The following is a 25,434-nucleotide window of genomic DNA, read 5'->3' as shown; positions in this document are numbered from 1 at the left end:
ATAGTTACAACTATCACAGGCATATCCATATTGCAGAGCTGCTCCTGACACAGGGCGTGGGCAACACAGTGAAGCGACGAGCACGCGCGCCACCTACTTGCATTTAAACCGGGCTCTCCTGCCAATTATGAACTACAATTCCCAGCATGCCACAAGCTGCGCAGGCGTCCCAACCTCCTGTCTAAGGAGTCAGTTTCGACGGACGCGTCAGTTTACTGACAAGGCTTCCGGCCAATAGGAAGTTGCCAACTCCCAATTCGTTACAGCCGCCCATTGGGCTCGCCCTTTCTACTAGACAGACAGGCCTCTAGTCAAATCCCTGTTGCGGAATGCCTGACTGGCCAATAAAAGGGTGAAGTATCCGGTGAGGGGCGCGGCTTTCGAACCAACGGAGAGGAGGAAGCGCCGACAAGTGACTGACAGCAGCACAGCCCAATGGGCCATCGACACCGTCCAATCGGCGCCGGGAGCCGCCTATTTCCCCCTCCCTTCCCCTCCCCTCGCCGAGGTGGGTAGCAACAGTTGCCCCGGTGAGGGAACACGGAGGGCGCCATAGCCACCGTAGTCGTGGCGACCAGGAAACCCGGCAACAACAACAACAACCGCCCACCCTCTCTTCCTCAGCGCGATTCCCGCCAAAATCGAGAAAGGGCACGACAGCCGCGACTCCGTCCCCGCCCTCCCCCTGAGGGGACGCGGCCTCGCGGGGCCGGGACGGTCCAGGTGGGTCCGAGTCCGTTTCCCCTCCTCCCCCCTCCCCCCGCTGCAAAATGGCGGGGCCTGCGGCTCCCGCTTGACTCCCCGAGGCAGCCGAGGAGGGTGAAGCGAGCGAGCGGCGGCTTTTCTCCGAGCTTTGGCCCCCGCGGCGGCGGCCACTCCAAGCAGGGCTTGTCGGGAAAGGGCCCAGGCCCTGACAGGCGGGGCTTCGGCGCTCCGCAGTGATTGGTGGGCGGGCGAACCAATAGGCGCCGGCTGAGGCCCTGAGATTAGCCAATCGAGTTTACGGGGAGGCGGGCGTCGACTGCTCCCTCATAGACACGGAGAGAAAAACAGTGACTCACGGACGCGTCATGGCGTCGCAGTGACGTCAAGTGGAGTAGTGTTTTTTTCCTGTTTGGTTAAAAATGATTGTGACGTCGCACAGCAGTAATAAATGAATAATAATTAAAAAATCACTGCCTCCCTTCGTGGTTAAACATCAATGGGTAGTAGTAACAGCACAGAATTCTGAGTCTTTTATTTTTTTATTTTTTATGATGTCATAGTGACTCCATAAGTGAGATTTTTATGGGAAGAGCCCATAGGTTAGTAGATAAAGCGATTCTGAAGGTTCAGGATTCAAATTCTAATTTAAAAAGAACCTCAAGCTTCTGAAATATTGACTGCCTGAGGCCTTAGAGAGCTACAGTTAGGCGATGGTTAGTACTGACCTAAAGATATACCAGTGGCCTCCCCAGTTATGAGTCAGTTACTTATATTTGACCCATATTAAAGGGCTGGAAGGCTGTATCTCAGTACAGAGAAAGGATCTGCTTTCTATGCAGAAGTTCTTAGGTTCAGTCGATGGCATCTCCCATTAAGGGATCATAGTCTGAGTGTGGGTAGGCATTAATGGTCTTATTTGTGCTGGTTCACAATAAACAGACTTGTTGCTACTTCAAACAAGCACTTTTAATAAATTTCTACCTGGCTTGGTCAGTCCTGGTTGGGAGGGCAAGAGCAAGAGCACACCATAACTTCCTGATTCAGATGCAATTGGGAACTACCGTATTTTTTGCTCTATAAGACTCACCTTTTCCCTCCTAAAAAGTAAGGGGAAATGTGTGTGCGTCTTATGGAGCGAATGCAGGCTGCACAGCTATCCCAGAAGCCAGAACAGCAAGAGGGATTGCTGCTTTTGATCCCTCTTGCTGTTCTGGCTTCTGAGATTCAGAATATTTTTTTTCTTGTTTTCCTCCAAAAACTAGGTGCATCTTGTGGTCTGGTGCGTCTTATAGAGCGAAAAATACGGTAATTGCAGTGTGTGTCAGAGGGGACAAGGAAGTGCATCAGCATAGGGCTTGTTCCCATCCAGGTTTATGGAATGTTTGGAACTGATATATTCTCATCATCCAGAGGCTACTTAAAATAGTGAACCTTTTCGCTGCCTTGTGTTGTTTATATGAAAAAGCAGAGCAGAAATTTAAAAATAATAAACATGTATTTGTCCTCTTTGGGCATTTGTCCTGTATCCCCCGAAGAGCAACTAATGGGTTGTTGAGGGTGGGAGAAGCTGAAGCTGCAGTATCTACTTTTCCTGATCCTTTCTTTTGGACAGGATTATAATATTGAACTTGACTTATGGTTCTTCCTGTTACAGGCCATTTAGGCCTGTAGCCCAATTGTTTACATGCTAAAGGATACATTATATTTACTAGATGATGTGACTTGGGTATATATGAGAATTGTTCCATCCCCCCTGTGTCCCAAATTGTATTAATTATATGCCATCAAAACGCTCTTTTATCTGGAGTTCAACTAACAGCCGAAAACCAGCAGCTGAAAAGCACATTGTTACTTGCTCATAGCAGCTGCTGCAGGGACAGAAATTACAGCGAGTCAGTTATATGACAGCCCAGGTTGTAGCTCCATCCAAACATGTGGTTGCATCACAGAAAAGATGGAATTTATGCCGTGTGGGCAGGGCTGTCACGTGGAAGCTGCAGCCAGGACAGCCATAGCACACAGCTTTAACTTTAGCTCCTAATTGATTGATTCCTTCCTTCCATTAAGTGGTGAAGGCAAAATTTTGGAGGCCTAAGACAGTGTGCTGATATATTAAAGAATCTGATAATTGTATTCTTCTGACTATAGGGCATGATGCACTGTTGCCCAGATACTAGTGTGATTTAAATACTATTCCGTTATTGTATTGGGAAGGAGATAAGTTTTAGTATACAGCAACTGTATTCCTTAGGCCAAGAGTAGACTCTGGAATACTTTCAGACAGCATCCTGCCAACAAAAGTGAGACAATTCAGGAAAATATGGATAAATACTCATTGTGCCTGGAAAAATGTGCTTATTTTGGCACTAGTTCAGGTAAGCTGGGAATGGATTTTAACTTTCTGTCTCCATTTTCCAGTGATGTATGTTTGCCTTGGCTCCTGGCCTATAATATCTGTATACGTTTCAGTACAGGAATTTAAAATTCTCTACATGAGAAGGCATATGATAATGGTGATAATGCAACGTTGTGCAGTATCTCAAAAACAAGACAAACTACTAAGAATGCAAGGAGAACACAGTGACAGCCTTTTTCATCCCTAACCTTTCTCTTGTCCCTAGGGAATGTTACCAGCTTTTCAACTGTATCTTTAACAACAGCCGGAGATGTAGGCATTAGGTGGTGATAATGCTTATCTCTATGTCATGGGAAACTTAACCTGCAGATATGTGTACAAGCCACTGTTGGCACAAGAGCAGTTCATACTTTTTGATCAGTTGGCAACCCTATCAGTAGGGGTGCCCATTCTGCCTTGGAAGGTCACTAATTCCACAGCTGAGGAGTTCTAGTTTGTGCTCTAAGAGAGCCTTCCCTAAAAACCAAAAATTTTCTGTTTCAAATTCAGCCCAATTTTAAGCACTTCTACTTGACAGTAAACCTACTTGCTTTTAGTGATATTTGCTTCCAAATAAGTCAGTGATGTGATGCAGAAATTTTCCTAGTGCTTTATTTTCTCTTTGATGAGTTCATTAATAACAATAAATGGATGTCAGTTGCAAATAAATATTTGGCAAGCTTTTCCGTTTCAAAGTTTTAAGCTATTTTGCTTGGATTTAGTCAACAAAAACACTCTCTGAGGCAACAGAAAATTCCTAGTGTGGTGTGTTTTGCAAATTTGGTGAGCATCCCCTCTATGCCTTCATCCAAGTTATTTATAAAGATACTGAACAACAACAGGCCCAGGACAGCATCCTGCAGCACCGCACTTGTCACTTTTCCCCTGGAATGACGAGAAACCATTGGTGAGCACTCTTTGGGTTCAGTCAGTCAACCAGCTAAAAATCCACATAGAACCTAGGGCAGGCATAGGCAAACTCGGCCCTCCAGATGTTTTGGGACTACAGTTCCCATCATCCCAGAGCACTGGTCCTGTTAGCTAGGGATCATGGGAGTTGTAGGCAGAAAAAACAGCTGGAGGGCTGAGTTTGCCTATGCCTGACCTAGGCCCTGGAAATAATCCTCCGTCAGCAGCAGTGCCAAATGTATTGGTTACCTGTGGTCTTGCACAGCTCCTGTTCATTCAGTTGGAGTTTGTGTGATTTCTCCCCCCCCCCAGTGGATTATGCCAAAAACATTTCCGAAAAGCTCTCTGTCTAGAATAATGTCATTCCTTGCTTTGGACGGAGACCCTTTTGAGCCCTTTTGAACATTTGTGTCATATACAGCAAGACTAAACCTTTCAGTTTAATTATCTACCCTGCTGCTGCTGCTTGAGAAGCAGTATTTTCAGTGAGATCTCATGAGATCTTCTGGAGCATACAAGCTCTCATGAAAATTCTGTGAAATTCTGTGAAATTGGCACCAATGCAAGTGGTGGAGGTGGTGGGGTGGGTGATGGGGGACAGCAGCAGGGCAGGGGGGCATTTCCCGTTTCACCTCCAGCAGCGAAATGGGATGCAATGCCCCTGGTTTCTTCTTAAGCCCTAAAGAAATAAGAATGTTGTCTGCATTCAGACATCTGTGTTCCTTCTCAGAGATGGCTGCAATTCAAGACGTGAATCCAACAAGTGACATAGATATGGTTACTCTGTTGCCAAGTCATGTTTGACAGTCAGTGCAGGATTGCTTCCCCTCTCTTTTTGTATAATGATACCATCAGCTGCAGGCCAGAGATTACTTCCTGTTCCCCCTCCTGTTTGTGGAGTTCTGTGGATAGGAATAGTTGCTTGTTTTATGAAAAGGAGAACATGGTTAATGTGAGAAGCAAGAGTCAGCAGAGCCTCTGAAGCTAGCGACTTGCCGAGAGTTTGCGCTTAAAATATAATGGACCGTGTCTGCCAGTGAGAGACTTGAGTACATAATTCTGATTGGGATCAGGCCCAGTTGTTCTTCGCTGTGACTCTCTGAATCTAAAAACAGCCGGGTCGTTTCCAAGTTTGGCTTGTTCCAAAAGGAGTGACCGAGTGTACTGGAACCTTTGGAATGTAGCTTAAGCAGAGAATTGCGCTGTGGATGACATGATCCTGTCTCTCTTGACTCCATTGGCAAGAAGGTAACGTCTAGCTACCAGCACATTTCCAAAGGGGAGAAAAGTCGAATACTTGTTTGGAACTAGGACTGAAAAAACTTGGTCAGATTCCCAGCAGCCTCCATCATGGTTTTAGGCATCAGCCCTCTACAGGGCTGAACAAAATATACTTAGAATTGAATGAGTATTGACATTTTACTTGCACTACTTTCATAGCATGCCAGAAGAAAGAGTTTGGATTTAAGTATAGAACTATGAAAAACGTAGTGGTATTAGAGAGCTGCTGTCGCTCAGAGTAGATAGTCCTGGGCTACAGGGGACTAGTGGTCTGACTCAAAATAAGTCAGCTTCAGATGTACATAGCCAACAGGTTGCCAAACTCTGTAACTCAAAATAATATTAAGATTGTTTTGCACATTTAATTGAGGATAGAAAAATTGAGGAAGGCAGCTTTATCCCAGACCTTACAGTTTTCACCAGTAGATTCTTGGAAACTTGACAGCTCAGAGGCAAGACTTGAAGCCATAAATAACTAGTAGCAGACAGAGAGGCGAAGTGATTTCTCACTTCACCTGACTTCTGGTTGCCTGTGTGGCTGCTGTGATGAGGTAAGTGTGGTGAAATCCTATGCTCCTGCTGGTGGGTTTGCACTACACTGACCTCACTGCCATCTTGCCTTTCCCTTGTCTGCCCCAGTATCCAGCATCAATGTGAGTGACGAGGTCTGATGAGTACTGCTGCCTCACCCTGCTTTCTGCTGCTGGAAATACCAGTGCTAATAAGACAGCCACTTTGCCCATACAGTTAAGTGCACAGCAGTTTCTTTTCCCCATATTATAACTAGCTGGATGGGAGTGAGGAAAATTGAGTTTCATTATTTTACAAAAGCTTCCTTACCTGGTTATCTAGGAATAATCATTGCAGGGGCCCACACAGGTGGCTGCTTACAAGTCTGAGTCATATTTTTCATACCATGTTCCAACTAGAGTCCATTGAAGAACACATTTTAAACTGGGCTCCCAATCCTTGTGTAAAAATAAACAGGCAAAATTCTCATTTTGTTACATACATGCTACACTTTCAATTCCAGAGGAGGCCAGATCACCCACTAAAAAGAAATGATCCCTTGCAGTGGCAGCTGCCCTGACCTGGATCTCATTGCAGCACCAAGTCCACTGCATCTCCAGGAGCAATGCTGAATCAGTCAAGCTTTTTTTTTTTTTAAAAAAAAAAAATATTTATTACTTTTAAACCTTACAAACAAGAAGAAAAAGAAAAGGAGAAAAAAGAAGGAAAAAACAAAAGAAAGAAAAAACAATACAATACAATATATAAACAATACACCACACAACATTAACGCATTAAACTAAACAAAACAACAAAAACAATTTAAAAACATGTTGTTGTTGTTTAGTCGTGTCCGACTCTTTGTGACCCCATGGACCAGAGCACGCCAGGCACTCCTGTCTTCCACTGCCTCCCGCAGTTTGGTCAGACTCATGTTTGTAGCTTCGAGAACACTGTCCAACCATCTCGTCCTCTGTCGTCCCCTTCTCCTTGTGTCCTCCATCTTTCCCAACATCAGGGTCTTTTCCAGGGAGTCTTCTCTTCTCTTCTCATGAGGTGGCCAAAGTATTGGAGCCTCAGCTTCACAATCTGTCCTTCCAGTGAGCACTCAGGGCTGATTTCCTTCAGAATGGAGAGGTTTGATCTTCTTGCAGTCCAAAACATACATCATACCATTTCAATGCCTTATCTTTCATTCCCTTGTTTCATCGACTTCCTCTCACCTCCCTTTTTGTATTCCACTTCTATTAATTGTTTCAGCAAATCCTTTCCATCTTTCACTATTTTCTGTCATATAAATATCTTATTTTAACCTTATTTCCATTAATACTATAATATTTATGCTTAACTCCTTATAACACTTCTACTAAGGCCATATAATTTCATTCCAACATTTTTCTAACACTCATTAATTTTACCCTATTTCTATAAATAAACTTTAAACTTTTTCCAATCTTCTTCCACCATCTCTTCTCCCTGGTCTGCTGAATCAGTCAAGCTGGACATTTCAAGAGAACAATATTTTCAGTCTTGGTGTTTGAACTGCTAAGTGTCTTCTCCCTTCTGCCAAGTGCAGATGGAGCAGCTCTGTGTCACTATGGTTGCAAGGAAAAGTCTGTACCATGGAAGAAAATAAATAGGCCACAGGAAGAATGGTCTCCTGCTGGCAGTGATTACTATAAGATAGGGTTGCCATATTTCAAGCAGTGAAAAGTTTTTTGTTTTGGAAATTTGAAGTTTTTGGCTATTTTTAAGGAAATTCAGCAAAATCTAGACTTCCGACATGGGTTGCCATATGTCTGGATTTTCCAGGACATTTCAGCATTTTCCACCCAGATATTCCTTCCGACTGTTGTATTCCGGCTATGTCCAGGAAATTCTGGATGTATGGCAATAAGAAGGAAAATGTACCGTATACTGTTGAAGAGATTCACTACAGGCGTAACTGCAGGAGCACTTGTTTTTCCTTGGCTCTCTATGTAAAGGTATGTCACAAATAGTGAGAGTTGGCCTGCAGTCATCCAGGACTAGCAATTTCTTGAGGCATCAGCCTCAATTTCTATAGTACAGGATGCCAATTTCTGGGTTTTTTAAGTCAACTGGCCTCTGGCATTGACCTTGAGGAGTAGTTCACCATTCAGATGGAACTGTCTTCTTTCTTACATTCCACAAAGGCTGCAGTTTTTTGTTTGGACCCCCCCCCCCCAGGCACAGATAGATACTGGAAAGCTAGTACAGTCATACCTTGGAAGCCGAATGGAATCTGTTCTGGAAGTCTGTTCGACTTCCAAGGCGCAGCTTCCGATTGGCTGCAGAAGCTTCCTGCAGCCAATCAGAAGATGTGGAAGCCCCGCAGGATGTTCAGGTTCCAAAGAACGTTCGCAAACTGGAACACTCACTTCTGGGTTTGCGGCATTTGGGAGCCAAAACGTTCTACTGCTAAGGCATTTGTCAACCAAGGTACGACTGTATACTTTTGCACCAACTACACTAATGGATCCATTGAAAAACAATACACTTTTTCTTGTGCTCGTCAAGATACCCTTAAGATGCAAAGTAATAACAATAATTCACACACTTCAGAGAACATTTTCTGCATAGACCGGCTCTCTAATACATTATTCTGCACATGCATGTTGTTTTTATTCACACACTACCTTGTTAGCTGTGTACCTTAAAAAGTGTGACGTGTTCCTGACACTGGCCAGGACTGGTTAGTCATCCTGTTGTCAACTGAACCTGGATGTTGAACCAGTTCTTGAATGCACTCATCTTGAGTGGATGAGAATTATTAGAATTGAAGCTGAATCTTGCTAGGACAGAGACACTGTGGGTAAGTGGTTTTCAGGTCCAAGAACTGGGAAGCCTGCCTGTTCCAGAAAGGGTTGTGCTCCCTCTGAAAGAACAGGTAATCAGTTTAGGCCTGCTTTTGAAACCATCTTTGTCCATAGAGACTCAGGTGGCCTCTGTGTTGAAGAGCACCTATCACCTGCTTCAGTTGATGTGTCAACTGCATCCTTTCCAGGACAGGGATAACTTGGCCACTGTGACACATATGTTTGCAACCTCATGTCTGGAGTATTGTAATACACTCTGTGTGGGGCTTCGCTTGCAGCTGATCCAGAATAGTGCAGCCTGGGGGTTGCTCTTTATTCAGCATGCTGGTGCTGAGGAATCTGCCCTGGCCGCCTATTAGCCACAGAGCCAGTTTATTACTTACATAGAAAGCCCTAAATAACTCTGGACCAGGTTACAAAAAAAAACCTGCCTTCCTGTTCATCACCCAGTAAGGGCACTATGATCAGCCAGTGGAATACAGTTTTGCCATGGCCTGATGATTTTGACTTATGTTAACATAGGGGTAGACTTTTTCCGCTAGTGGCACAAGTGTTTTGGAATGCTTCCTTGCTGAAATACCAGAGTACCCCTCAGTGTGGGCATTCTGCCAGCTCCTGAGGGGAAAAAAACTGTTTAGGCAAGCATTTCCCTAAGCAGAAATTGTGATTTTATTGCTTTAACTGTTCTGTTTTTCAATTGTTCATTTAATTGTATATTTTAATTAAATATAATTTTATTGCTATTTTAATTATGGGTTGATTTTATAGTTGTAAACCACTTAGATGATATTTTGGCATATAAGCAATACAGTGGTACCGCAGGTTAAGTACTTAATTCATTCCGGAGGTCCGTTCTTAACCTGAAACTGTTCTTAACCTGAAGCACCACTTTAGCTAATGGGGCCTCCTGCTGCCGCCGGAGCACAGTTTCTGTTCTCATCCTGAAGCAAAGTTCTTAACCCAAGGTAATATTTCTGGGTTAGCAGAGCCTGTAACCTGAAGCGCATGTAACCTGAAGCGTATGTAACCTGAGGTACTACTGTATATAAATTAATAAACGAGAATAACAAATAATAATGTAAACCAAAGGTGTGTCTTAAAATACCCACTTGCATTCCCCTAAAGCTTCAGACTGAAAGTGAAGATTGGCAGTGGTGGGCAGCTATTTGCCCGAGAAACTAGTTTTTATTGATTTATCGTACCATAGAATTCCTGAGTTTCCTGGAGGAGTTTGAAAACCACTGTGGTGTGATATAAAACATAAAGGGCATCTGATTTCAGCCCTAAGCATAGCAATAAGAATGGTCTGAGTGTTCTTTTTACTATAATAAGAACAGATATGACTAAAAATAAAAATTGTTGTTGTTTAGTCGTTTAGTCGTGTCCGACTCTTCGTGACCCCATGGACCAGAGCACGCCAGGCACTCCTGTCTTTCACTGCCTCCCGCAGTTTGGTCAGACTCATGTTTGTAGTGTTCTCGAAGCTACAAACATGAGTCTGACCAAACTGCGGGAGGCAGTGAAAGACAGGAGTAGCACAGCTTATTTGGTGTAGTTTGTTGTCAGTAAGGGGACTTAGCCCAGATGTACCTCCCTTTTTGGGTTGTTCAGTACTAATTCAGAGGAATGCTTTTCCATAAATTAAGCCTATTTCTTTTCTATGTTTAATTTTCTTTGCATGTTTAATTTTCATCATACCCAGTTAGAAGATCATTGTAGTGCCTGGTGCACTTGAATTGCCCATTGTTCTTCTTGATAAGATGCTTCTCTGCTCATTACCAAGTGTTGGGCTATTGCCATTTGTTTCTTGGGTCCTGTTATTAGGGTTACACTGCCTCTGAAGGAGCAGGTACACAATTTGTGGGTACTTCTCAATCCATTGCTGTGACTTGAGGCTCAGGTGGCCTCAATGGCTCAGAGTGCCTTCCATCAGCTTTGGCTGGTGCCCCAGCTATGCCCCTGTTTAGACAGGGATAGGCAAACTTCTGTTGTCTGTGCTTTGGTAACCTCTAGGTTAGATTACTGCAATGTGTTATACGTTGGGCTGACTCTGAAGACGCTTTGAAAACTTCAGCTGGTGCAGAATTCAGCAGCCAGGGGCGAGACGATTTGACTATATAACACCAATCCTGACCCGACTGCACTGGCCACCAATTAGTTTCTGGTCCTAATTAAAAGTGCTAGTTTTGACCTATAAAGCCTTAAGTAGCTCAGGGCTGCAATACTTAAAGGACCACCTTTCCCCACATGAACCAACCCAGACCCTGTAACTATCAGCCTTTTCTGCAGTGGTTCCCCATATGTGGAATATTCTCCCAGGGAGGTTTGGCTGGTGCATTCACCTTTAGACTCCGGGCGAAAACATTCTTCTTCAACCAGGCCTTTGACTAATTAAACAATCTATGAACTTTTAAACTGGAGGTGAATGGGTGGGTATTGTTTCTGTTTGTTACTATGCTATGTAACTTTGTGTTTTTATATTTTAATAATCCTGGAGATTGTACAGTTTGTGACTCAGTCCTCAGTTTCTCGTATCTGGCATGGGCTAATCTGTTTGCTACTGGTAGAATACTGAAATTCGGAAAGTTGTGAATGTGAAATACTACTTGCACAGCCATTTGGAATATACTTGAGTAAATGCAAAGTGGTGTTCTCTGGTCTCCCAGATTTCTAGGCAGATCTTCTGCAGCATACCTGTTGCCACTGTTTTCTGTAATTGGCTGCATTTAGAAATTAAGCATGGTGTGTTATTAAGTTAGTGTTCAGTGAACAGAACTGTAGGGAGCATTTTCTGTCATTGGAATGCTTTATAATTGATTAATTTTTCCTTCTTTTTTGTTTTTATTTGTTTTTCCTCTTTTTTTTTCTTCACCGAAAGGAAGCAAAAAAAAGCCTTATTTATTATCATTTTCCCCACTGTTGGCATGGCAACACAGGCGTACGTTACAGAATTACAGGCAGCGCAACAACAGTCACAGCAACAGCAACAGTCACAGCAACAGCCAGCAGCAACAGTGGCCACAGCAGCACCTGTGGTGGTGGCAGCAGCTCAGCAACAATATGTGGCAGAATTGCAAAGTGTGCAGCAGCAACAGCCTGCTTCAAAACAGTATGTCTCGGAAATCCCACCTCCCCAGACACAGGCTCCACCTACTGGGCAACAAACACCAACGCCAGCCCCACAGCAGTACATAGTAGTAACTGTTTCGGGTAAGTATGTGTGCGGCAAGGGGGAAAGGGTGTGTCCTGGTACCTGAACGGGTGAAGCATTTTACAGCCTGCAAAGGAGGCAAGTAGTCTGTAGAAAAATCCAGGGTCCTCCACTGACTCTGTTATCACAAAACAGTCACCTGTGGCAGAGGAGAGAGTCCCATCAGCAGCTATCTCTTGAACCAAACAAGGCATAAGCTCGTCAGTCTTCTCTTGAAAACTGTCAAGAATGGAGATCCCACCATGATGACTGATGAGCTACTTTTATTTTTTAATATATATAATTCCAACTCTACACTTCCATGAAAATGTCCTCAAATAGCTACCTTAAATTTGCCTTTGAATGATTTGCACCCCATTGCTTCTTATCCTATCCTAAGTGGGCACTTTGGGGGGTGGGGAAACACAGATGGTTGTCTTTTGGTAGTTTTTTGGCAAATCCAGGTCTAGTCCTGAGAGATATGTGCAAATGGCATTAACTTACTTATTTGTTTTGGAACTTATTCATTATAGGCTCGGTATAGGCCCTTCTTTCTGTGTGAGCCCCCCATTTAGAGTGCACAATTTTAACTGTATTTAAATATATCTCCCAGACCATCTTGAAAGCTTAGAGCAAGTAAGTGTGTGTGCATGCATCCATGTGTTTGTAAAATAGTTCCAACTAATTACTAGCTTAAACCTAACTCAAAAGTCAGGTTTAGTGTTTTTTTTAAAAAAGTTATTTCTTTGTGCTCATAAAAAGGATTGTCAGGCGCAATGTTTGATGGGTCTTAAAAGGAAGGTTATTTTCTAGGGGTTTTTTTGGCAGCCATTATGAGCAGCTCTTTCCACCTGTCAACTTTGCTTTTCAAACATTGAATGAATTTTTGTCCATAATAGTTCATAGGTTCAGGACATCTTTTCTCAAGCGGTCCTTCTCAGGCTACAGATAGGTAGCCGTGTTGGTCTGCCATAGTCAAAACAAAATAAAAAAATTCCTTCCAGTAGCACCTTAAAGACCAACTAAGTTAGTTCTTGGTATGAGCTTTCGTGTGCATGCACACTTCTTCAGATACACTGAAACAGAAGTCACCAGACCCTTCTATATAGTGAGAAGGTGGGGAGGGGTATTACTCAGAAGGGTGGTGGGATTGGGTGATTGGCAGATAGCTGTGATGAGCCTGTTGACGACTCTTAACGACTGCAATAGGTCTTGCAGGAAAAAGCAAGGGGTGAGAAGGTGAAAAATGGCTTTGTCATGTATAATGAGATAAGAATCCAATGTCTTTATTCAGACCAGGTCTCTCCATGGTTTTAAGTTTGGTAATAAGTTGCAATTCAGCAGCTTCTCTTTCCAGTCTATTTCTGAAATTCCTTTGTAATAGAACAGCTACTTTGAGATCTTGTATAGAATGTCCTGGGAGATTGAAGTGTTCTCCTACTGGTTTCTCAGGCTGTGGCTATGCAGTATTATTTGCACCCTTCGTAACGCCTAATTTGAACTGGCTTGCCATCTGAACACTGTGCATGCCAGCTTTCCTAGGCTTATTATCTGCACCAAGCCAGGGGTTCTCAAACTGACTATTAGAGCCAGTATGGCGTAATGGTTAGAGTGTTGGACTATGACCTGGGAGACCAGGGTTTGAATTCCCCCTCAGCCATGAAGTTCATTAAGCGTCCTTGGGCCAGTCACCATCTTTTAACCTAACCTACCTCACAGGGTTGTTGTGAGGATGAACTGGGAGGGGGGGAAACCATGCACACTACCTCAAGCTCCTTGGAAGAAATGGTGGCATGTAATAGTGGTATGTGGGGGTCCTGTCACTCAGCACAATAGTTCTGCATCCTTATCTTCAACTATCTGCAACATAGCATGCATCAACAAATTGACAAAACACCTTAACTGGCACTTTTAAATGTATTTGTTGGTGTGAATGAGAATTTGAGGCAGAAATGACTGGCAGAATCCGAGACCTGGGAGAAGAGTAGGTAGAAGAAGATTGGAAGAAATTTAAAGACTATTTACAGAAATATTGTAAAATTAAGGAATGTTAGAAGGATGCTGGAATGAAGTTATGTGGCTTTAGCAGTAATGTTATAAAGGAGTATTTAAAGATGGATTGTTAACAGGTGAGAATGTAAAGTTATAATATATTAAGATAAACTATTAGGATAAAAGCAAAAATGGAAAGGATTTGCTGAAATAATTAATTGAACTAGAATACAAAAAAGGGAGGTGCGAGGAGGTCAGGGAAACAAGTAAATGAAAGTTAAGATATGGAAAGGTTGATTTGTTTTTAATTGCTTTTTATCTTTTTGTGTTTTGTATTTTTCTCTTCTTTTTCTTTTCTTTTTTATTATTGTAACTTTTTTGAAATCTTAATAAATATTATTTTTTTAAAAAGAGAGAATTTGAATAGCAAGGAGCTTCTAGGGCACCTTGGTTGCAGCTCATCTTGCTTTAGCAAGATTTTGGAAAGACCTAAAGGGCAATGATTTCAAACTGGCATGGCAGAGTCCGGCATACTTCTCTTTCAGAAAAACTTACCTCTAAGCTTCGATTTCCACGTGGGCACACAAAATTGGACAATTTTGTAGTAACATGGTATAACTTTAAAACCTATGTCAACAACAAGATAATTGGATATCGGACCCCCATCGCAATATGCTAACATTTGGAATGCTTAAAGTTGCATCAGGATTTCAGCCCCTGCTTACCTGACTTTCTGATTATATGGTTTTTCCTGTCTTTTTAGTTGTCATTTATAAGCTGCCAGCACTCTTTTCTTTTCTCAGTTGTCATAGAAAAGCACAGCTGTCAGTCCACAAAAGGTCATGATGTTGGCAATGTTTTAAAATTTAGGTCCTTTTAAAATTCTGTAAATTCCATAAATAAAGCATAAAAGATGCCCTACTCCACCCACAAAAGTTCTGCAGGTCAGCCTACTGCTTTTCAAGACAGACTAATAGGTATTTTAAAAAATATATCCAGTAAAGGAACCAGAACAGAGATATGCTGGCTGCACAGGTCTAATAACAGAAAAAGCAGCCATTTCCTAATCTTGGCTCTGGTGCAGATCCATAAAGGAGGGTCAGTAGCCTCACTTCAGGGGGAAAAAAACCCCTGTAGGTTAATAAATTAGAATGTATATACAGAGTTGCAGTTGATAAAAGAGTTTTGCAGAATTCTTTCTGGCTCCAGCATCAACAATGAAGATTTGCATTTAGAACTTAAGTGTGGCAATGAGAATAGAACCCAGCTTAGTCTTCCGCAGCAGGTCTTTGCTGTCACTAATCAGTTTTTTATGATTGTCAGTGAAATTATCTACATATTTTTTTAGTTATTCTGGTCTATAGTCTGCATCCAGTCTACTGGGAGACATGACATGAACTCTGCATCAGAGCTCTGCGCAGGCCTACTGATCAGTGGTGAGATTCTAGCCAATTTAAATGGGAGAGGTTCAAGCACATACTGAACTCTTCCACTTTTACGTTAGTGATACTTGAAAATGTTTTAACTTTCACTGGATTATGCCACAAATAGGCATTTAGAGCTGAGCTCATTGATTGCCACAGCATATTGCATTGGACTCTCCACACTCCGTTTCTTGCCATGGGCACCCAGGAAGATTAGACTAAGAGGGAAAATCTCTGCAGCCATTTTCACTGAATGTCTTGACCTGCTTGGTGGAAGAAACACATGAATAATACTGCCTTCCATGCCACTTAACTTGTACAACTCTAGACAAAGGTGATCAGTACAAGCTCCACTTCAAGGGTGTTCAGGTCCTTGTACAAAAGAGAGAGAGAGAGAGTGTGTGTGTGTGTGTGTGTGTGTGTGTGTGTTTGACAGAGCTGGCCCAAGATATTCTGGTTGCTGAGGCATAAAATGCATTGCCATCTGCTAATTGACATGGGATGCAATCCTCTAGGAAGTTCTTCTGTGCATGCTTCATTAAAATGCATAGTGGTTGCACAGACATTGTGCTTGATGGGTCATGTCTGTCATGTCTTCAATTGTGCTATCTTACTGGCTCGTAGGATCAGTTGTGTTGCCTTGCTTCTTGGTGGAGCCATCTCCGTATCTTAAGAAGGCAAGGCAAACAGCCAGATAGAATTCCTGCTGTCTTTCGTAGTGTACTGCAGCACTTCTGCTGGCCTGAAATATGATCCAAAGAAACCTGGACTGCTTCTGATTCTAATCAGGTAGCTCCTAAGCTGCAGAGTGAAGTTGTTTGATTTGCCTTGTGGTTGAGTTTTTTCCAGAGAGTGTAGATTTCCATATGTATGGAAAGCAACTGAAAAAACTGGCAGAATTCAACTTCACACTATTGAGTCCTGTTGAAATATTGAATGTCTGTTGGATTTGGTGTTTTCTCCCAGTTCTAGTCTTTCCTTCAGCTTAGTTCTTACTCTTTTCAGTCAGTAGAGCTGGAAACTGCTGGCTTTTTCAAGCGAAGGTTCATGTGATCCTTTAAAAAATAGTACATTCTCACCAGGATCCAGACTCGGAACCTGTTTTCAGTATCAGGGTCTAATCTTAGAAGAAGTGAAGGAGTATTGAAGGAAAGTGCCTGTAAGCATGAACAGAGTATAGATGAGGGAAGGGGGTATTTTTGTGAGTTCAGAAAATGTTTGATATTGGTTGCATTTTGCCTGTTTCACATTTCTACATTTTCTTCCCTGCTTCAGCTGCTATCCCTTCTGTTTCTACTTAAGTGTATAGCTCTTTTCATACACTGTGTCAAAACTGGACAAGAAGGCCAGGAGGCAAATGGACAGGAGAGGCTCTGCATATAGACAGTCACAGAGAGAGTCATTCCTAGTCAGTTCAGCCGAAACTGGGCTAAGCGGAACAATGGCCTATTGCAGTTTAAAGCAGCTTCATATGTTTCAGCAGTGGAGTGGAATAATATTTGACCTTGCCTCATGGGGAAGGGCCAGAGCTTATTGGTAGAATACATGCTTTTTACAGGGAAGCCCACAGGTTCAATCCCTGGCAGCTCCAGTTAATCAAGTAGCAGGTGCTGGGGGAAGTCCACTACTTGAAATCCTGGAGATTCATGAAGTAGTGACAGTACTGGATTTCACCTGGTACAAGACAGCTTCTTCCTTTCCTCTTATTTGAGAAACTGAGTCTAGTCTGGATTTTTTAAATCTTTATTTTCGGGCACCACTATTAATCGCCTTCTTTCTTGCTTTGTATCCCATAAGTGACCACTGGGCAAATTATATGCTTGTGCTTGTTTAGAAAACAGAAAACACAACCTCTCTCAGTTTATATTTACTTGTTGGCCAGTTACAGTGTCTGAATTTATCAGCTTTTAAAAATCAATCCATTAATATTAAAGTCGCATTTTTTATAAGTTGTCAGAATTATTATTCTTATTATTCTTTTACTCTGCTGCTGTTATAACACGTGCTTTGGACAAAATCAGAGATAACAAAAGAGTAAGGTGATATCTTCTGCTGATGTAGGGATATGCAGGGTTTCGAGTTACACTGACCTGTTCATTCAGCAAATGGAAGAAAGCCACTAATTTTCAGCTACACTGAAAAACAAGTGCACTGAAAAACAGAAATAAAGATGGCTAGGAAGGCAGTATTCTAATTCACTCTAGATGAAGTCCAACTCTCCTGCTTCATGTATTCTGCTAAATTGTTTTTGAAACTTTTTTCTCAGGCTGCAATCATAACTGCTTATTTAGGAATAAGTCCCAATGAATTCAGTTTGCTTTTGAGTAGACATTGCACTGCCAATGAGAGTTTTATTTGGATGTTCAGAAAGCTCACATTACCTTGTGCCCCCTTCTTTGTCAAACAACGCAGAGCACATTTGAGCAAGCTGGCAGAGTGGCATCTGTGGTCATAGCAGGTTTCTCTTTGGGTTGATGCCTGTCCATTTTCCCTTGATTAGCGTGTCTGAGTTGGCAAATCTAGAAATTGTGTCACTGGGGCATTGAACAGAATGCTTGTTCATTCCAGGCAAAGGGCCTATTCAAAAATCTCCCATCTGGCAGTGGTTCAGGTCTTGTACAGTGTAAAGCCCAATCACTGCAAGCTAAATTCTGCTTATCACAGGTCGAACCCTTTTAACTTTTATTTTTGTCAGGCTCTTTTTTCAGTCCCCCTTTTTCTGGTCCTGCTTCTTCCTGTTTGCTTTGATCTTATATGCTCCCATTCCCCAGAAAAGAGCAACTACTTTCAGATAACTTGTCTGCATTTTCTTTAGTTGTCTTTTCAAGGAAGGCTCATTATGGCAGTCTGTTGACCGTCTAGCCTAGAATACCAGGCCCTCTGTTGTCAGCCACAGCAGAATATCCTGATTAAAGTAGGATTTTCAGAGTTCCAGAACCGAAGGTAGCTCTGTGAATGTTGGGAGGTACAAGCGGATACCCTCCAACATTTCTCTTATGAAAATAGGGACGTCCCATTCCATATTGATAATTTTACTATTTAGACCCCCCCCCCCCACATCTTACTGGGTTGTCCCAGCTGCTCTGGGCAGCTTCTAACATGTATAAAAGCATAATAAAACATTAAACATTAAAAAAACTTACTTAAATAGGGTTACCTTCAGACGGTTCTGGGGTCAGATAATTCTGTTCCCTCCAACATTTCTCCAATCAAAATAGGGATATCTTACTATACTTTCCAACATTTCTCAAATGAAAATAGGGACATCCTAAGGAAAAGTGGGACATTCCAGGATCAAATCAGAAACCAGGACGGCTTCTCTAAGTCAGGGACGTCCCTGGAAAATAGGGACACTTGGAGCGTCTGCAAGCGCCTTGTCATTAACTGAATAGATCTCTTCCAGCTATTTTGTAGATGGAACACTCTCTCATCGTTGAGATGTCTGCCATATGATTTTGCACTCCAGACATGTGCATAGTCATATTGGTTATGTAGTTGCTGATCATTCTTCATGTTAGAAGAGCTGAAGCTTTTAAACAGAACCCTTTTTGAAACCCTACTTATGATGCTAGTTTTTCTAAGGACATAAATGCACAAGCCTATTGCAGGTGGCCCAGAGTGACTTCACCTGCCCTTTTTCTCCCTCCTGCTGTGCATGTTAAATGAGACACTCGTGAAACGTGAACTCCTGCTTCGTGATTACAATCGGGTGAACAGCCGGCATCCGCCACCCCATCCTGAGAAGAACAGAGGGTGTACCTACTACAATGCGAATGTTTATTTGAAACCAACCTGTCTGGAGCTTTGGTAGGAACTAGCAGGGATTATCTGGCCAAGGTTACAGTTTATAAAAGCCTTGTCTGTTTTATTCTCAAGGAAAGGAACAACTAGAACTGAAACCCTTTTTACAGCCTCACCATGTATTATGATTGCCTTTATGCAATGCCTTTTGACCGTAAGTACTTGGGAAGGGATTTCTGCTTAGGATCAGCCCAATTGTGACAGAGGTCAGAGCTTTTCTAAATCACATTCTCTGCTTTTTTTTGCAAATCCGTTATGGTCACTGGAATTACAGCAAAAAAGAAGCAAACTGTATTCAAGCAGGGCATTGTTAAAACCAACTCCTGAGTACCAAGAGTTCATAATTCTGCAGTTTGCACTGGAAGCTTCCTAGTTATCACAACTACTGCTTGCCTCAAGTGGTCAGTCCTTGCTTTTGGGAAAGGACCTGCTTCCTTTGCCAATTTGTGAAAAATAGGGGAGGGGTGAGATCTAGAAAATGAGAAACACTGGAATTATTCATTATAGCACGATAACTTCATCAGGTTTGGATTAAGTGCCAGGGACACAATATCCTATATTGACATAATTGAGAGTGGGTTTATATAATGGAGATAGCCTTTCTGCAGGAGAGAGACGTACTGCTGTTTGCCACATCTAAAAAATCAGAATATCCATGTACTAGTCATGGGAATAGGAACACATGGTTGTCGGAGTTTCGTTGTTTTTATTTTAGGAGTTTATAAAATAGTGAAATGTTGCTGTGGCAGGATTGGATAGCCTTTTTGGTGTATTTTTTGTTGTTGTTGTTGTTGCTATTCTGACAGGGTGAGAGAGTTCATTCAGCCTCTAAAGTTGGCAAAGCATTTTAAAATTCATAAAATGGCAGGAGCAGTGGAGAGGGGTTGTGCTGCTTATTACTAGTTATGTTGCAGGCAGTATCCATTAGGTGGCTGTAACACACAATCCTGTTCCACACAGCACTAATTCACAATGAATGTGATAAGAGAGTGTTGTGTTTGTGACTGTGTGCAAATAGAATTTTCTCAGGCAGTAGTCCTATGCACAGTTTACTTGGGAAGAACCCCCATTGGTCTCAAGGGTACTTACTCCTTACTACACATGTTAGGATTGTAGTGACCAGAAATTGCAGACTGAGTGCTGAGAAAATGAGATATCCCCTTGGCAATCACTGCCTTGAGGAAATACCTATGGAACCCTCTCCACAAACAAGTAACAGCTGCATATTTATTGCACCAAATAACAGTAATTTGGAAATATTCTAGGGAGAATTTATTTTCTTGTCTATTCCTGCTTCAGGAAGGTCAACCTTTTATATGTTTAACTACCAAATACAATTCCTTTTACTATCTGAGGTTAGGGTCTGGATGGTGAAAGTTCTGGATAGGTCGAAATTCATTGGAATGTAGTTCTGGTCAGAATTTGTTCCCCTCCAAAACACGGGCCATCATCTCAAGCAGTTGCTTGGGGCATCAAAGTTTATGGGGGTGATAATTTAGGTGCAGTCTGTAAGATGTGGCCCATTCCATCCCTGCAATGTTGCAAGCGATACTGGGGCAAAGTCCTTTCATTGTGTGCTATACTATGTCGGGTGGCAGAATGTATTGTGTGAACACTCCACAGAGCTAGCAGTTAAACACAGGAATCATTAATCTTGGCCTTCCAGTTTTCACTGAATCATATTATAAACTAGGGCAATGGACACCTGAACTCCCAATGCCTGAGCTAGGGGGTTCTGAGCCTAGTCTTAGGCATCACATACTTTGCTGTTGAGATTTTAAATAGGTGGCTGGAGAGTTGGGGCTGGTGCTATTAACTCTTCTCATCTGCCTCTCTACAGAAAGCTCCATGAGGCCCAGTGACACAGTTTCAGAGTCCAGTCCAGGCTCCACAGCCACACAGTCAGGGGTGCCAACTCAGGTGGTCCAGCAAGTCCAGGCTACTCAGCAGGTATGTAGCTCAACTATAGTTTCTGTGGTTAGTTCAACAGTGGCCACCTTGTAACATGGCAGATGGGGCCGCTCTCTTAATGAGGACTACAGTGGTGCCTCGCAAGACGAAATTAATTCATTCTGCGAGTTTTTTCGTCTAGCGATTTTTTTCGTCTTGCGAAGCACGGCTATTAGCGGCTTAGCGGCAAGACGTTTTCATCTTGCGAAGTACCTCAAAAACTGAAAACTCTTTTGTCTAGCGAGTTTTCTGTCTTGCGAGGCATTCGTCTTGCGGGGCACCACTGTACTTTGACATTTTAAAAGTGCAGATACCTCTGAATTAGTGGTGTTAGAATAAAAGGTGAGGAGAGCTGTGAATAAAGTTCTTGGATTCCATAAATATAGAATGGGATATAGTTGGTAAGAGCAGGGGAAGGGTCCTGGAAACCAGAACAAGTGGGTTTGTTTTGTGGATCAGAGAAGTAGGTAATTCTGTGTTTTGTTCTCAGTTGTATGGGTTGGAAGAGGGGTGCAAAGTCTTTAGCAAAAGGCGGATACGGTCATGTAGGTAGGGTGGGAGGTTTGGAAGTAAGAGCACTTAGATTCTTTTCCTGAAATTGTGTATAAGAAACCAATAGCAAAGGTTCTTCACCCAGCCGGGATCATTATCCCCCTGTGCTAAATGCAAATATCAGTGCTTTGTGGACTTTACAGTGAGCCTTGCTATCTTTGAGGGGGAATGCAGGTGAAACTGGCAGCAGATAAAATGTTTCCTGTGAATTGCCTTTGTTTGCCTTGATCCTTGGCTAGTTTGTTTTTGTTTTGACAGAGGTTATTGGTCCAAGCTAGTGTGCAGACGAAGCCTGGAACGGTATCACCTCTACAGCTCACAAGTGTACAAGTACCCCAGCAGGTGAGTCTGAACTTTCTCTGTGGTGCTGCCACAAGTAATTGGTGCAGTTTTAAAGCACATACCTCTGCCCAGTGGCCTGCCTGCCTTCTGTGTCTGCATCTGAGTGATGCAGATGTTGTCCTGAGAATATATTCTAGCTGTTGCAGCGTATTGTCATGAGAAATGGGCACCTGTATGCTACTAATTCAGATAGCTGTAAAGTAGCATAATCTTTGCCAAGGGTGAATTGTTTTATTAGGTTGCTAGGATTTCTATATTAGACACCCATAGACCTCTTGCAGAACTACAGTTTCCAGTATTTCTGTTGAGGGAATCCTTATTTAATGGTTTTCTCCTTCACTGGAGAAATCTCTCCTTCCTTGGAGGTTTTTAAGCAGAGGTTGAGTGGCCATCTGCCGTGGATTCTTTAGTTGAGATTCCTGCATTGCAAGGGAGTGGGCTCCACAACCCTTGTTGTCGCTTCCATCTCTTGATCTCTTGAAGCGATCTTGTTGTCGCTTCTATAGTCACCTGTGTATAGAATCTATTAGAATCATAGAATTGTAGAGTTTGAAGGAACATCTAGTCCAACCCCCTGCAATGCAGGAATCGCATCTATAGCGTCCATGAGAGATGGTCATCCAGCCTCTGCTTAAAAACCTCCAAGGGAGGAGAGCCTACCGCCTCCCAAGGGAGTTTGTTCCACTGTCAAACATTAGGGCGAGTGGTTGTTCTTGATAATCCATTTAGCCCTTCCCAGCTCTTAAAAATTATGTACTTTTAGTTGAAACTTCAACCTTGTGGTCATCCCACTAATGATTCTGCATGGGACTCACTCAGGGTGGGAGTCACCAAACAAGTCCTGTCAGTGCAAGCCCTTTCTGAGAGCTTCCATTTGTGCAATAGGACTTTTCCTTCCACTTCCCTGCGACCTGGAACCCCCTGAAACTGGCTCTAGGGTGGTCAGGAGAAGCCCCAGAACAGTGTGGCAGGTGGGGGTAGCAGTACATCTTGTTTGTGCTGATGGTGAGATTTACTAAAACATGATGTAAGATTTGTACTGTATGTGTCTTTCAGGGCTATCGGTTCTGTCTTCCTGCACTGAAGTAGGCCGCTTTATGGCAAAAACAATAATTGATAAATGAGCTGTTGGATAGTGTGTACTTCTGCTAAGGTGCTCAGGGAATCTCTTATCAAAGAGGTGTGGTGGAATGGCTGCATTCATGCTTTGGGACCTGACCTGTTGCAACAGTTGGAGTGGAAAAAAAATTGACCCAGGCAATAGGCTGTATCGGCTTGGACCCTGGAAGAGGTTGGGTTGAGCTTTTAAGTGCAGCAGGGCTCATGTACCCTATTCACCTGTGTTTTGGATGTGTTGGGTGATAATCTGGGTATTTTTGAGCTTGTCCAAAGACTTCACTTGCTCTTCTGCATTTGGAAGGATGAGTGATAGGATTGTGTGTGTGTAGATATAGATGGGTGAGAGCATACATAAATTTTATTTGTTGCTTTCTCTGTGTGTTCACCTGAAGCATCTTAAAAATGTGTGGTGCCATTGCATGAGATGATATCTAGGTACAGTCTTTAGTAGAAATACTTTCCACTGCCAAAGAATGAATGCTTCTTTAAAGACAACATCTTGATGTTCACCTTCAGTTTACACACTTCTCCTAATCTTAAGAAGCTGCTGCCAACTGGCTTTCAGTTTCATATGTACTGGCTAGCTTTGTACATATTTGAATTTGAGTCTAGGTGCCTTCCCTGACAAGGACATTATTTTTCAACACTTCTTTGTCACTTTTGCATTCTAAACCTTCTGGTATCTTTGCCATAGTTCACTTGGTTGGTTGGTTGAATCTTTCCAGTGTCATACCAGGCACCAGGCATCATCATCATCATCATTTTCATCATTTTTAATTTGTATACCGCCTTTATATCTTGCAATACTCAAGGCGGTTTACAAGCTAAAGAAACAAAAAATGTACATCTTATAACAATCTAATGCAATACAAAAATGTGCTAATAAAACATAACTTTAAAATAGGCAACCTCCATCAAAAAAGTAACATTCAACAATCATTAGAATAGTATAAAATGATAATATCAACATATAAAAGTTAAACAGGCAGTAGTAGCAACCTTAATAGTCTTGCACTTTTAGTAAGCCTGTTTATTAACCAGTGAAATCCTGCTAGTGAATTGTATGTTGTGCTTAAAATGTCCTTAGAATAATAGAAATGACATATGTGTGCTGTGCTGATCTCATTGGAAGAAGGGCAGGAAACAATTGTAACAAATCAGTATTATATAATGGTAAGATTTACACTTTAAAAAGGTTTTGTTGTGAAGTTTATAATATAAACCTTCAGTGATTTTTCATAAAATATTCCTGTCCCAATCCAGGCATAATGACTAACATTATTATCAATTATCTATATTTATGGACGTGATATATTTTGGACAAGATATATGTAGAATACACATAATTGTGATGCCATACACTTTCTGCATTCCTCTGTGGCATCACATCTGCACCAGGCCTAGAAGTTCCTGGAGGGTCTAAAGCTGTTTAAGGGAGTCAAAAGGAGATGAGAATCCACTACATTAATTTAAGGAAATAAGAGTTTACATAATATTCAAGAAGTACAAAAAGTAGAAATAGAATGTTTTTTAAAAAGCAGTACACTTAACCTATATTTGTCTGGCCAAGGGTATCCTCAGTTCTTGGTTTCAGAGCTTTTAAACCATCTCTAAAGATGCTTACAAGCACATAATATCATCAGACCCATTGGGAGCTCGCTTTTGGTCTCAGTGGGAGCCTTTGACGTCCTGGTCATCCCCAGGACCTTCTTTGGGGCGCTCGCTGCCTATGAACCACCCAAAAACAGCAGCTAGTTCGCTGCGATAGTGATCCCAGCTTCCTTTCCCCTTGGTGGCAAACCGGAAGTGGTTGATTGCAGAGCATCCCATTTGAGGAGGCAGTTCCATGTTTTGTTTGATCCTCTCAACAGGCTTTCCTGAATCTCTTTCTTTTTTAAAAAAAACCTTCTCTTAGCTGGTATGGCTGCCTTGACAACTGAGTGAGAAAATGACAGTGAGTACTGCAGGGTGGAGTAGGAAGGTAATTGCCAACGTGAAAGGTAGCTAGTAAAAAATTGCTCATATTATAATTCACCAAGTGTGTGTGTTTGGTTGGTGAGCAGTTCTTTGGTAGCTCACTGGTCAGTAGCTTCTGAACAGTCTCCTGGAGATACGGTAATTAACCAGGGCTTGCTTCTTTTATGTCATCCTGTTTCAGCGGCTGGTGGTACAGAGTACTTCACAGGCTAGTAAAGGAGGAGCTGTTGCGCTGGCCGTCCATGGTGTGCAGCAGGTCCACTCTTCACCTGAGGTGGGTGGCCAGATGTTTGGAAATCCTGTTCAGATGTTCCATCCACCATGAGTCAAAGAAAGCCTAGTTTTGCCTTCACTGTGTTGAATGATGTTGCTCATTTATTTATCTGCCTGATCAGTCCAATACTTCTTTGCTTCGTCGACTACCTCCTGATTCCTCCACAGTTGATGCCC

The 25,434-nt window shown here is 42.4% G+C and overlaps 1 protein-coding gene and 1 long non-coding RNA gene across 7 annotated transcripts in view; one reads left to right on the top strand and one right to left on the bottom strand.

The window, feature by feature from the left end:
- Positions 1–590: 590 nt before the first annotated feature.
- RFX1 (regulatory factor X1) overlaps positions 591–25,434 on the top strand; it is a 51,913-nt gene continuing 27,069 nt past the window's right edge. For 2 of the 4 annotated variants that reach the window (XM_081844861.1, XM_081844858.1), the window contains exons 1-4: positions 11,516–11,847; positions 20,885–20,994; positions 21,805–21,888; positions 25,166–25,258. In XM_081844861.1, coding sequence (XP_081700987.1) covers positions 11,562–11,847; positions 20,885–20,994; positions 21,805–21,888; positions 25,166–25,258 — 573 coding nt within the window. In that variant the 5' untranslated portion in view covers positions 11,516–11,561. Of the gene's footprint in view, positions 724–11,515; positions 11,848–15,115; positions 15,256–20,884; positions 20,995–21,804; positions 21,889–25,165; positions 25,259–25,434 lie in introns of those variants that run through there. The other 2 variants (XM_081844859.1, XM_081844860.1) reach the window with 2 other exon arrangements.
- LOC309332543 lies at positions 4,313–14,909 on the bottom strand. Of its 3 annotated transcripts, XR_014152144.1 has the most exons (5): positions 14,545–14,909; positions 13,594–13,687; positions 11,891–11,987; positions 6,131–6,258; positions 4,313–4,911 (listed from the first exon to the last, which is right to left on the bottom strand). It is a non-coding gene; the product is annotated as an uncharacterized lncRNA (long non-coding RNA). The 3 variants fall into 3 exon arrangements; XR_014152145.1 differs by lacking the exon at positions 13,594–13,687 and having other exon boundaries at positions 4,313–5,268; XR_014152146.1 differs by lacking the exon at positions 13,594–13,687 and having other exon boundaries at positions 14,545–14,669.

This window comes from Podarcis erhardii (genome assembly GCF_964252035.2).
Source record: "Podarcis erhardii genome assembly, chromosome: 17".
Lineage (NCBI taxonomy): Eukaryota > Metazoa > Chordata > Lepidosauria > Squamata > Lacertidae > Podarcis > Podarcis erhardii.
Note: the sequence above shows the minus strand (reverse complement) of the source record. Positions and strands in the feature narration are given on the sequence as shown.